General features: G+C 43.6%; 1 protein-coding gene across 1 annotated transcript in view; it reads right to left on the bottom strand.

The window, feature by feature from the left end:
* The window catches only part of LOC112757581 (uncharacterized), an 18187-nt gene extending 3974 nt beyond the window's left edge, over nucleotides 1–14213 (bottom strand). Inside the window, exons 1-4 of the mRNA XM_025806138.1 lie at nucleotides 13932–14213; nucleotides 13424–13544; nucleotides 13071–13315; nucleotides 12785–13007 (exon numbers count right to left, since the gene is read on the bottom strand). Of these exons, the coding sequence (XP_025661923.1) occupies nucleotides 12785–13007; nucleotides 13071–13315; nucleotides 13424–13544; nucleotides 13932–14213 (871 nt within the window). The remainder of the gene's footprint in view (nucleotides 1–12784; nucleotides 13008–13070; nucleotides 13316–13423; nucleotides 13545–13931) is intronic.
* Between the last annotated feature and the right edge of the window lie 261 nt (nucleotides 14214–14474).

Raw genomic sequence — 14474 nt, 5'->3', positions numbered from 1 at the left:
GGATAGAATTTCTATGCCAACCCTAAGCCAAGTCTTTTGATAATTGATTGTTTGTTTCTCATTACTTTGCTAAAACCTTCAAAGAATTCCAACAAGGCTTACTAAATCAATAAGATGCACACTTTGGCAATTCCAAGGGAGAACGACTCGGGAGACTAGTACTCTCGGATATAGATTGTAGATTTGTTTGATGAAGGATTTTGCGCCGGTTTAGACTATACTACGATTGATCATTTGATAATTTCTATACCGGCAAAAATTCATTTGTCAAAATGGCGCCGTTGCCGGGATTTGCTTAGTGTGCCATGTTATTGTTTTGGATTAAGCGTGTATATATGTACATAGTTGCACTTCATTGTAAACTGCTCAATTGACTAACTCCTCATCGTTACAATGAATTCCATTTCCCCTTCATTGCATGACGCTTCACAACCGAATCCGAGCTTAGCCCCTTTTGATCCGGAAATAGAACGAACTTTGTTTCATATTAGACAAGCTCGGAGCGGCTAAGATTTGGAAAAGGTGAAGAGGTTTTCACCACCTCAACCACCTTACTAAAAGTGAACATTGAACCGTCACTCAAAGAAGGCATTAATCATACTCCCATCAATCTCACTAACAATTCTTCTTTTGTTTTAGGTACTAATACCATGGACGCTCCAAGGAGAGTTACCATCAAGGAAGCGGGTGCACCGGATTATGTCCTTCAACCCTTTATGTAACTCACCCCAATTTGAATGCGAACTTTGAATTGAAGACCGCTTTGATAAACCTCCTACCCAAGTTTCACGGGCTTCCGCACAAGACCCTATTCGACATCTCAAGGACTTCCATCGCATATGCTCGACTACTAGACGGGAAGGGTCCGATGAAGTTGCTATATGGTTGTTTGCTTTCCCTTTCTCTCTTGAGGACAAGGCCAAAGAATGGTTCTACACCCTCTCTAGTGAAGTTACCTCCGATTGGGACCTACTTAGAAGGGGGTTCTTGGATAAATTCTTGCCCCCGGAAAAAATGGATAGGCTAAGGAAGGAAATGTCTTGTATTGTGCAAGGTGAGACGGAACCACTCTATGAGTATTGGGAACGGTTTCGCAAACTACTAGATGCATGCCCTAATCACATGATCGACACTCAAGTATTGCTTGGATACATATGTCAAGGGATGCGAGAGCAAGATAGAACCCTCTTGGACACTTCTAGAATGGTTCTTTGTCCAAATATAAAACCGCGGAGGAGGCATGGCAACTCATTATTGACTTAGCCGAATCCAATCAACATATGAGGCGAAGAGTCAACCGTCCAAGGACCGTGAACGAGGTATCAACTAGTAGTGAAGCCACCGCTCTAACTCAATCCTTGAATGAGATGACATCCGTCTTGAGGCAACTCCAATTGAACCAACAACAACCACAACAACCTCAATCATATCAACAACACCCTCCACCACCTCAACAACACAACCAACAATTGGTCCCTCAAAGAGTGTGTGGCATTTGCTCTTGCTACTCTCACCACACAGATGAGTGCCAAGCCTTCAAGAAGACAACACTTGGCGCTACCCATAATTTCTATGACGCCCTAATCAAGGGTACTACCAAGGAGGTAATCCTAACCAAGGGCACCCCTATCAAGGAGGAGGCTACAACCAAGGAAGTGGACACAATAATCAAAATTGGAAAGACAATCATCAACAAGGGAATAGGGACAATAACAACAATGGAGGAGGTCAAAGATGGAATAACAACTCGCAAAATTTCTCACAAAACCGACCATACAACTTACAAAATCAACCATACAATCAACAAAACCCACAAAGAAACTACCAAACATATCAACCACCACATCAAAGACCACCACCCAACCAATCACAAACTCCTCAACTCACATATGCAACCACCCCCTCCAACCAAGACGAAACACTCCGGACCATTGTCCAAGGCCAAAAGGAATTACAAAACAACTTGCTTCCGGCCTCACCGGCCTCACCTCTACACTACAAGCTCTTCTTGCACGCATGGACACACCATCGACCCCCACTCCTCAACCCCAATCCAAAGTGTCATTCCCTCTCAACCTCAACCAAACCAAAAGGGGGCATCAATGCCATCACCCTTAGATCCGGTACACAACTAAAAGAAAAGGAAGCAAAGGACTCAAGTCCTATCACAACCGCCCAAGAGGAAGAGAGAATAGATATAGAAGAGGTAGTGGAAGAGGAGACACCACAAGCCATAGTTGAGGATGAAGCCCAACCAACAAGGGAGACAACCAAGGCCAAAAGAACCTTGGAAGAAGAAATTGCTCAACCACTTCCATTTCCAACACTTGCAAAGAAAGCTAAAAAGCGCATAGAACTCGACCCCAAAATGGTAGAAATGTTCAAGAAAGTTGAGGTAACCATCCCCCTCTTTGATGCCATCCATCAAGTTCCTAGATATGCCAAATTCCTCAAAGATTTATGCATAAACAAGGATAGAATTCTTGAATTGGAAACCATCCCATTGGGGAGTTCTATTTCCGCTTTAATGGGAACATTACCGGAGAAGTGTGATGACCCGGGCCCTTGTATGGTCACTTGCACCGTCAATGGAGTTCAATTTAGAGATTGTATGTGTGACCTCGGAGCATGTGTTAGCATCATGCCGCTCTCCGTTTATCGGGTATTGAAGTTGCCACCGCTAAAAAGGTCGACGGCAAGATTTGTCCTAGCGGATAAAAGCATAATAACCGTAGCAGGTGTTGCGGAAGATGTATTGGTGAATATAAAGAGGTTGGTGTTTCCAATTGACTTCTATGTCCTTGAAATACCGTCAAGCGAAACCGAGAGAGCATCATCTATCCTACTTGGAAGGCCATTCTTGAGAACTTCTAGATTTAAGCTTGATGCTTACTCGGGGAACTACTCATTTGAAATAGATGGGAGAATTGTAAGCTTTAGCCTAGAGGAAGTAATGAAGCATCCACCGGAGAACCACTCTCTATTTCGGTGTGACCCAATCGATAACATAGTAGCCGAAGTGCATCTTGCAAGATTAGATGAGAAGTGCATGGTCAAAGAAGCAAATGAAGAGTCAAGCGAACTAAACACCACACATCATACAAACCATCCGGAAACTCAAACTTCAAGGAATGACAAGAAGATGGAATTGAAGCCACTACCACCTCACTTAAGGTATTCATACCTTGATGAAGCCCAAAAGCTACCCGTGATAATTGCACAAGAGTTAACTCCTCAACAAGAAGAAAAATTGCTGAATGTATTGAGGAAAAACAAAAGGGCAATTGGGTGGAGTTTGGCGGATCTAGTGGGAATAAGCCCCCAATTATGCGAGCACTGCATATTTCTTGAAGAAGGAGCAAGACCGGTCCGACAACCTCAAAGGAGACTTAACCCAACCATTCTTGAGGTGGTGAAGAAAGAAGTCACTAAGCTACTTGAAGCGGACATCATCTATCCTATCTCGGATAGCGAATGGGTAAGCCCGGTCCAAGTAGTGCCAAAGAAGTCCGGAGTGACAACAATCAAAAACGAAAGTGGTGAACTTATAGCAACAAGAGTGCAGAATTCTTGGAGAGTATGCATAGACTACCGAAGATTGAATGCGGCCACAAGAAAAGATCACTTTCCACTACCATTTATCGATCAAATGCTTGATCGGTTAGCCGGTAAATCATACTATTATTTTCTTGATGGCTACTCCGGATACTTCCAAATTCATATTGCTCTAGAAGACCAAGAAAAAACCACATTTACTTGCCCCTTTGGAACGTATGCTTACAAGCGTATGCCATTTGGCCTATGCAATGCACCGGCAACGTTTCAAAGATGCATGATGAGCCTATTTGCGGACTTTCTAGAGCAATCGATGGAAGTTTTCATGGATGATTTTAGCGTGTATGGTGAGTCATTTGAGCATTGCTTAGGTAACCTTGAAAAAGTCTTAGAAAGATGCACCAAAACAAACCTTGTCTTAAATTTTGAAAAATGTCATTTCATGGTCAAACAAGGCATTGTCTTGGGACACATAGTATCAAAGGAAGGCATCTCCGTAGATCCGGCAAAGATAAATGTCATATCCAGTTTACCTTACCCCTCCTCCGAGAGGGAAGTCCGTTCTTTTCTTGGACATGCAGGATTCTACCGGAGATTCATCAAGGACTTTAGCAAGGTGGCCTTACCTCTCTCTCGATTACTACAAAAAGACACCGAATTTGAGATGAGCAAGGAATGTATGGAAGCATATGACAAACTCAAGGTAGCATTGACACAAGCCCCTATTGTACAGGGACCCAATTGGATTCAACCCTTTGAAATCATGTGTGATGCTTCGAATTATGCGATAGGAGCCGCGTTAGCACAACACGAGGGTAAGATTCCCTATGTCATAGCTTATGCTTCCAAAACATTAGACGGAGCCCAATCCAACTACACTACTACCGAAAAGGAACTCCTAGCTATTGTTTTTGCTTTGGACAAGTTCCGAGCCTATCTTCTTGGTTCCAAGGTAGTAGTGTACTCGGATCACGCGGCACTAAAGTACTTGTTGGCAAAAAAGGAATCAAAACCGAGATTAATTCGTTGGGTGCTCTTATTACAAGAATTTGACTTGGAAATCAAAGATAGGAGCGGTTCCCAAAACCTAGTGGCGGACCATTTAAGTCGCCTCGAACACACAAAAGGCGACACCACTCCTATCAATGATTCCTTTCCTTTAGATGCCTTGCATTCAATTTCGGAAGTGGTTCCTTGGTATGCCCCAATAGCAAACTATTTGGTTTCACGCACTTTCCCTCCCAATCTCGACAAAAACAAAAAGGATAAGCTGAAAAGCGAATCCAAATACTATATTTGGGATGATCCCTATTTATGGAGGTGTGGAGCGGACCAAATAATACGACGGTGCATACCTCAAACCGAATTCCAAGCGATCTTGGACGCTTGCCATGCTTCCGAAGGAGGTGGTCACTACGGGCCCCAAAGAACGGCAAGAAAAATCCTTGATTGCGGATTTTGGTAGCCAACTCTTCTCAAAGATGCTTCTCTCTATTGCAAATCTTGTCCCCAATGTATTAGGTTTGGAGATATTTTCAAGAAGGACGAAATTCCCCAACAAAATATGCTTTTTTGCGAAATCTTTGACGTATGGGGAATCGACTTCATGGGACCATTTCCAAATTCCAATGGCTTTCTTTACATCTTGTTAGCCGTCGATTATGTGTCAAAATGGGTGAAGGCAATCCCCACCCGGATGACGCTAATGTTGTGTATTCTTTTGTGAGGAACAATATCATTTGTCGCTTTGGCGCCCCAAGAGCAATCATAAGTGACCAAGGATCCCACTTTTGCAACAAAAGAATAGACGGCCTCATGAGAAAATATGGCATCATCCACAAAGTCGCCACGGCTTACCACCCTCAGACAAACGGCCAAGCCGAAGTCTCTAACCGGGAAATCAAGCATGTGTTGGAAAGGATTGTAAAGCCGAATAGGAAAGATTGGAGCATTAAACTCTCCGATGCACTGTGGGCCTATCGAACGGCTTACAAGACACCCATTGGCATGAGCCCCTTCCGGCTTGTATATGGTAAAGCATGTCACTTACCGGTGGAGATTGAACACAAAGCTTATTGGGCCGTAAAGGAGTGTAATATGAGCTTGGGTGGGGCCGGAGTAGAGAGAAAGCTTCAATTGGCAGAATTAGAATGTTTGAGATTGGAAGCTTACGACAACTCTAGACTTTATAAGGAAAAGTTGAAAGCCATCCATGACAAGAACATTAGGAGAAGAGAATTCGGACCCGGTGACCTAGTCCTTCTCTACAATTCAAGGTTGAGATTACTACCCGAAAAGCTTAGATCAAGGTGGGATGGGCCCTACCAAGTGGAGAAAGTAGAACCTTATGGAGTCTACCACTTGCGCCACCCATCGAGCCCGAACATCTTCAAGGTAAACGGGCACCGTCTCAAATTGTATCATGGTGAGCAAAGAAAGAACGCCAAGGAAGTTGAAGTGTTCCTCTTGAGGGATGCAACTCTTGAATAAACACTATAAGCTACTGAAAGTCCAACTTAAGGACGTTAAACAAAAGTGCTAGGTGGGAGACACCCCACCATGGTAAGATCTTCCTTTGAGATTTGTACATAGACACTTGACTTCATGTTTGTTAGCTAGATTTTAATGACAACCCCCCTTCATTTGTTGACTTCATTGATAGTTTACCAAGTAAAATGCCCTGCTATAGTGCTTAAGTGGCTGTATGGGGGGGGGGGTTTTGAAATGTCAAAAGTGGTGTAAAAAACTTGCAAATTTAGAAAAAAAACCACCCTCTGCGCATGCGCGCACATGGCGCGTCAGCGCACATGGGCGAAATCTGCCAATCGACGCGCAAGCGCATTGTGCGCTTCCGCGCCGATTGCCTTGCTGCCCTCCTAGTACATCCTACAGAGAGTTAAGCCACTCTCAAGCTTACACTAAGCCACCGGCCCAGCACCTTTGCCGCGTGCGCGCACCTGGCGCGCACGCGTCCATACAAGGCGAGCACGAAATGCGCGCGCGCGCCGCAGCCGTGCACGCGCCCTTTTATTCTGCACTCCTCTCTGGGCCACTTCACAGAGAGTTGAGCCCCCTCCAGGCCCTTCTCATGCCTGGGGCACAACCACGAGAACGCGCGCGCGCACTGCGCGCGCGCGCGCTAAAAAGCGCTGAGGCCATCTCTGGTACTTCGTCCAGAGAGTTATGCCACCCCTGTGCCTCTCCTGTGCCGCCAGCCCAAGCGCAGGGACGCGCACGTGAAATGTGCGCGCGCGCGCCCCTAGTCCACCTCACTCCCCGCGCGAGCGCACACTGCGCGCGCACGCGCCGGTGATCGACGCCTTCTTTAAAAAAAATAAAATAAAATAAAAGGGGCACACTCATCCCTTCATTCTCATTCCACTTTTCTTCTTCTTCCATATCCTTCTCCATCTCACAAGGTATTATACTAGGCTCCCTCTTAGTCCATTAATCTCTTGTAGATCTTATTCATTTAGTTGCACCATCTTTTAGGTAGCCTCTTTCTTCTTTTTTTTTTCTTCTCTCTTCCTTCTTTCTCTAGTTACTTCCTTGGGATGTCTTTGCTCTCTCCTCTCTTTCAATCCAACTCTTCATGGGCATTTAGGTCTCAAACTCACTTCCATGAATAGATGAATGGTGTTGCTTAATTTTCTTGCAATCAATATGCACTATAATCATTAATAATGGATTGTGGAAAGTTACATTGCTCTCATTTTCACATAATCACATACTACTTGAAGGATGCACACCAAGTGTTCGATGAAAGGCACACTTGAATTTTGGACTCATTGTGACTACCTTGCCTCTCAACCAATCACTTTTGAGTGCATCCCCACTTTCCACAAACCATTCTTTCCCATTTTCTTAGCTTGCCTTCCATTTATGGTCCCTAAGGGTGTATGCTTCTCATGCCTCTTCCTTGCATGCTTAAACTACCCTTGCACCACATGAAAATAATTTGCCTTGTTCCTCACACATTATCCTAGTTACATGTTGCAGCTGTCATGTAACAAAGATACCCATATTTTATGGCACAACTTTTCATTACATCGAGCTCATGTACCTCCACTTCTTTGAGTTTGATATTTTCCCTTTCTTGCTTCCACAAGATGGTCATCAAAAAGGACAACGGGAAAGGCACCAAGAAGCCAGCTTCCAATAAAGTGCGCCAAGAACTAACGGCCAGGCCCCTCCTGAAGAAGACCAAGGGCCCCGTTGACGTTCTAGAGAAGGACAACCCTCCTAAGGATTCAAACAAGTTTCCCAACCGTTACTGCGAACTTGTTTACTCCAGAATGATTGAAAGGAATTACCATCCGGAACCCCTCCTAGTCTTACCGGCTCACCTCAGTCCGATTGTGATGCCACACATTGACCGGAAGCATTGGAGGTTCCTCTTGAGGCAACCAGCGGAGGCCAATCTCTCATGGGTGGTGGAATTCTACTCCAACTTCCACTCACCTCATCTCACATCAATATTTGTGCGCCGAAAACAAGTGTCGGTCACAGTGGAAACCATCCGAGAAGTCCTTGGGATTGCACCGTCAACGGATGCATATGACGCCTACCAAGAAGTCTTGGCTACATGCGTTGACCGCGCATTCGATTGGAGCGCGATCCTCCGCGTCATTGCTTTACCCGACGCATATTGGATTCAGGGGACCATAAAGCGAAGACCGAATGGTTTAGATGTCCGCCACCTCACTCAAGAAGCCACCGCATGGGCCCAAATTCTAGCTCACTACGTGCTCCCAAGCACACATGGGTCATCCATCACCGCCGAGCTTGCCTTATTGATATGGTGCATCTTGACCGAGAAACCGGTCGACGTTCCGCATGCCATCCGCCAATCCATGGGGCGCATTCATGCCAAGGGAAATCTACCATTCCCCGCTTTAGTGACGGCATTAGTTGCGAAAGCCGGCGTCAACCGGGAGACTAAAGATAGGCGAACCTCAATACCGGTTGATGGTGATATCATTCCGACCAAGAGATGCCTCAAGCCTCCGGAAGTCACCAAGGATATTGAACTGCCCACACCAACTGGCCACGCTACCACTTCATCTACATAACAAAAATCGGCCGCCCAACGCCTTGAAGACCTTCACAACAAATTAGACCGCTATGAGAGGCGTAACCAACGCCGCTATGCTCATGTGAAGAGGCTTCTAAGCGTAATCACCCCACCTATGGAAGAACCCGATATCTCCACCTCCACCGCAACTTCAAGCGGAGATAGCAATGGCATTGGAGATGTGGTTAGCACGGAGGACCGTGCTAAGTTTTAAGTGTGGGGAGGTCGGCCGACCGATCTCCGTAGGTAACATCTGAATAAATCTGAATAAATTAGGATAGGTTGCATGATTAGGTTTTAGTTGGCACCATTCGCATGATAAGTCTGCTTGGTTGGAACAATAAAATTCTCTCTTAGGAAACCAGCACTTTGGGGCGACCATGGCATTGCAAATTTTAAATGCTTTGATGCCAAAGTTGCATGAAGAATTATATTTTGGAACATGGGTTTGAAGTTAAGAACACAAGCTTGTGAGATTTGAGCCTAATGGTGTGGTTACATCTTATAACCACTTATTTTTCCTTCTTGTGTGCATTATTCTCTTTTTATGATTGTGATCTTTGATTTGTTTGATTCTTTATGTCCATTATTTGGTGCATTCATGCATTTATATGATTGAGGCCATCATTTCATTAGCTCACTCACCCAAATGGCCTTACCTTCTATCTTCCTTTGTTAGCCAAATTTGAGCCTGCGATTAACCCACTTTGTTCTTAATTTAGCACATTACAAGCCTTAAAGCGGAAAACAATAAAAGTCCTTATTTGGATCTTTGATTAGCTTAGGCTAGGGCGTGTGAGTATCATTCGAGTGTGGGAACCTTGGGACATTGGGTGAATAAAAGGATATTTTGTATTACTATTGAAAATATTGGGAATTGGGTACATACTCATGTATTGATCAAATGTAAAACCTTATGCATTGACGCTCTTGTATATAAAAAAAAATGAGAAAAACAAAAGAACAAAAGAAAAAGAAAACAATATGGTAAAGAAAAGAAAAAAAAATAATAGAAAAAGAAAGAAAAGAAAAAAAAAAGAGGAAAAATAATAAAAAGGGGACAAAATGCCCCAAAGTGAAGCTCAAGAGGAATCAATGCATAAGTATTGTGAAACGAAAAGAAAATGCATAAGTATGCGGAAAAGTGAGGGATGGATAGTTAGGTTAGTACTTAATTGTATAGGTCATTATATAGGTTAGGTGGGAAAAGTTTAAGTTAATCAAAGATTCAAATCCTAAGCCCACTAGCCATATATGACCCTACCTTGACCCTAACCCCATTACGACCTAGGAAAAGACCTCATGATAATTGTATGCATGCATTGAATAATTGTTGATTGTTAGATGAAAAACAAATCTTGGAAAGTATGATTAGGGGAGAATTGAGAGAATAAACCCCCAAACACCGAGTGATTAGAGTGCAAACACTTCCGACGAGGGTTCGATGCTCAATCCTTTGATTCCCGGCTCTCGCGAGCATTCCTCACGCAAGGTTGCGCATATTGCATTTGATGCTTAGAAAGTGGCAAGTCCTATGCTTTGACCACCATCGTATCCCATGTGCTCGCATATGTCCTAAGAAGGCTAATTTGCTCCCAACCAAGTGGATAGTGGCACTAGTCATAGTTGCATGCATATAAGTAGGTTGCACTTCATGAGTCTTATACTTTTGCAATCTCTCGGTCTTCTGTGTTTCTTTGCATTTCTCTAAGCATGAGGACATGCTAGAATCTAAGTGTGGGGAGGTTGACAAACCCCAATTTGAGGGTTTATCTTGTGCAGATTTCAGGGGTTTTATCAATGATTCCACACACTTTCTATATGAAAATACAAGATTTTGCATTCCTTTCCTAGTTTCGCCTCATGAATGAAAACATGCTTATTTCGCACTAAAATAGATACATTTCTAATCTTCTCTTGATGCCATTCGATGCCGTGACTTGTGTGTTAAGTGGTTTCAGGATATAGAGTAGGAATGGACCGAAAGAGAGAAGGAAGACGGGTACAAAGGAAGGAAGCATGAGGATTAAGCTTTGGAAATGTCCGCATGGGCGCGTGCGCGCACTTGACGCGCCCGCGCGGATAGGGCAACGTGAAGCCAAAGCCAAGAGCCGGCTTGAGAAGCGGCTAAGCCAGGATCTTCATGGGTGCGCACGCGTACATCACGCCTCCGCGCACATTACAAGACGTCTCAACGACGCGTGCGCGTACCTTGCGCGTGCGCGCCGATTTGCGAATATGATTTTTTAAGAAGTCACGTGACTTAGGCGTGGAGGCAGTTAAGGATCCCACTTTTGGAGAAACACCTTGGCGGGAAAAGCTTAAGAAGACCAAAGGAGCAAGGGTTAAGGACACTTTTAGTTCATTTTTGAGATCTAGATATTTTTTTGGGAGAGGAGAGTTAGTTACACTTTGGGGAGAAGAAGAGGGAGATTCCAAGCTTTTCACTAGGGTTCATCCTCATCTAATTTCTGAATTTTCAATGACTTTTTGGTGAGATCCATTATAATTCTCACTCCACATTGTTCATGTCATAGATTTTCTTCTCCAATTTCAAGTAGTAGATGCAATTGATCAATCCTCATAGATCTAGAATTCAACTTTGTAATTTTGGATTTCGTCTCTATTTTGAGAATTTGATTTTCATTGCTACTCTTTGAGACTTGTTGTTAGATCTTTGTGTTGCAATACTTTCAATTCAACTTTTCATCTCATTTTACTATGACTTTCCTTCTTGCTCATCACATGTTTGACAAAATGACAACACTAGCTATGGAGTAGAATTTTCACACTTGGCATAGGATTTGGTCCTTGGAAGAAGTTGAATAGTTGTATCAATAGTTGATTTGGAATTAGGGATTGCTAGTTGGCTTGGAGTGCACTAAAGCTAGATTCCCATAAGGTGAAGCTAGGACTTGTGACTCAAGTTGATTGCTTTCATTTGACTTCCCTCTATACCTAGGGGATAACTAAATGAAGCAAGGCCTAATTGTTGTCAACATTGAATGGACTATAGGGATAGAATTTCTAGTGCCAACCCTAAGCCAAGTCTTTTGATAATTGATTGTTTGTTCCTCATTACTTTGCTAAAACCTTCAAAGAACCCCAACAAGGCTTACTAAATCAATAAGATGCACACTTTGGCAATTCCAAGGGAGAACGACTCGGGAGACTAGTACTCTCGGATATAGATTGTAGATTTGTTTGATGAAGGATTTTGCGCCGGTTTAGACTATACTACGATTGATCATTTGATAATTTCTATACCGGCAAAAAATTCATTTGTCAAGCCCCCAAAGCCACAATAATCAAACCATATACATATAAATCACCTCAAATCAACCTAGGGTTCCAATTACACATAAATTCACAAGGGTTTAGTGGCTCTTACCTCCTCCCACAGATTTACTAGCAAGAATCCAAGGCTAAGCAAGGATTAGAGCAAACCTAAACACCAAGAATCACAAAAACTCATTTAATCAAAAACCCTATAAACCCAAAATTTTGAGGAGAGAAACTCGGAAGATTTTGTGATTACCTTGAGGTTTCTTGGGTGGGTTTTGTAGAGCTCTTCACAAGGAAACGCGTAGCCGCAAATCGTGCGGCGATCGGAGCTCTCTAGCTCAAGATATGAGCTTTGGAAGAAGATGATGAATAGTAACCAAAAGGGTTTCTTCTTCCTCTCTTCAATTCAGCATGAGTGTTGTGTTTATATGTGTGTGTGCTGATTTGGTTCATTTAATGAGCCTTTTATATGTTGGGCTTGGGCCCAACTTTGGCCCGGTCCAACCCGTTAGCGTGTTTAGCCCGTTTGGCCTAACTTCGGGCCAAACCTTTAAAATTTACGCCCGGTTTTCCATTCCTAGCATTTTTCTAAGGTTTTCGCCGGTTTTCACTTTTACTCGTGCGGTACCGGGCAGACTTGAACCGGTTCAATTGCCGGTTCGCGGTTTTTTACGGTTTTTTGCAGAAGGCACATTTTCTTACTCAGAAAAATCCACTGAGTCCAAAAATCACCTTTAAATCCTCAAATTCTCTCTCTAACTTTTCGGAATCTAATTTGGGCAATTAATCACTTAATTAACCGGTTGATTAGTTGCGGTTCTTACATTCTCCCCACCAAATAAGAAATTTTGCCCTCAAAATTTGAATTACCTGAGAAAAGTTTGGGATAATCCTTTCGCATCTCAGACTCCAATTCCCAAGTGTGCTCTTCAACTCTGGCTCGCTCCCAAGCAACTTTAACCAATGGGACATCCTTTCCTCGCAGCTTCTTCACACTAGTGTCATCGATCCTCACTAGTGTTACTTGGAAAATTAAGTTCTCCTTCAACTCAACCGATTCAGGCTCCAACACATGAGCCGCATTCGGCGTGTACTTACGGAGTTGTGACACGTGGAATACGTCATGCAAGTTAGACAGATGAGGTGGCAAAGTGACTTGATACGCCACCGGCCCGAATCTCTTTAGAATCTCAAACGGTCCTATGTATCTTGGGTTCAACTTCTTGGTCTTGATTTCTCTTCCAATCCCAGTTGTCAGTGTAACCTTAAGGAATACGTGTTCTCCTATTTCAAACTCTAACGGTTCCCTTCTCTGATCTGCATAACTCTTTTGTCGACTCTGAGCAGTCAAAATCCTTTCTCGTATTCTCTTAATCTTCTCAGTAGTCTCTGCTACCACATCTGGACCCAATACACTTGCTTCACCAGATTCATACCAACAAAGTGGTGATTGGCACTTCTGTCCATACAAGGCCTCATACGGAGCCATCCCAATGCTCGCATGAAAACTGTTGTTATATGCAAACTCCACCAACGGCATGTAACGATCCCAACTCCCAGGTTGATCTAACACACATGCTCTTAGCAAATCTTCCAACATCTGAATAGTCCTTTCTGATTGTCCATCTGTCTGCGGATGATATGCGGCACTAAGACATAGCTTCGTACCGAAAGCTCTTTGGAAAGCTCCCCAAAACCTTGAGGTGAATCGGGGATCACGGTCCAACACTATGCTCGATGGCACACCATGCAACCTTACTATCTCCTTGATGGACAATCTTGCTAACTCTTCCATAGAACAGTTCACTCGGATAGGTAAAAAATGAACGGATTTGGTTAAGCGGTCTACGATCACCCAAATCGCATCAAATCCTGACCTAGTCCTCGGTAAACCGGTCACAAAATCCATCGCAATTCTATCCCACTTCCACTGAGAAATCTCGAGTGGTTGTAGCATTCCTGACGGTTTTTGATACTCTATCTTCACTTTCTAACAAGTCAAACACTTGGATACTACTGTTGCTACATCACCCTTCATCCCAGGCCACCAGAACATCTTCTTCAAGTCATAATACATCTTCGTGCTTCCGGGATGAATAGAAAACCCACTGTTGTAAGCCTCCGACAGCAAGTCTTGCCTCAAGCTCCCAACATCCGGTATGCAAATTCTTGCCTTGTATCTCCATAACCCTTCATCATCCTTAGTGAATTCTTCGTGCCACTTATCACCAACTGGCTGAAACAATTGCTGAAGCTTCTGCTCATCTCGCTGAGCCCTTTGTATTTCTGATTTAAACATGCTTGAGATTTGTAGCTAGTTCAAACAAGCTCTCCCAGCAACTTCACCAATATCCAGCTTAAGATCCAAAAACTTATCTACTAGATCCTCTTCCTTGATTCTCATCCAAGCAATTGTTAAAGATTTCCGACTCAGAGCGTCTGCTACTACGTTCGCCTTCCCAGGGTGATAACTCAACTCGAAATCATAATCTTTAAGCAACTCCATCCACCTTCTCTGGCGCATATTAAGCTCCTTCTGATCAAAGATATACTTGAGACT

This window comes from Arachis hypogaea, chromosome 16, assembly GCF_003086295.3.
Source record: "Arachis hypogaea cultivar Tifrunner chromosome 16, arahy.Tifrunner.gnm2.J5K5, whole genome shotgun sequence".
NCBI classification, from domain to species: Eukaryota; Viridiplantae; Streptophyta; class Magnoliopsida; order Fabales; family Fabaceae; genus Arachis; species Arachis hypogaea.
The sequence above is the reverse complement of the archived record's forward strand: the minus strand, read 5'-3'. Positions and strand labels throughout refer to the sequence as shown.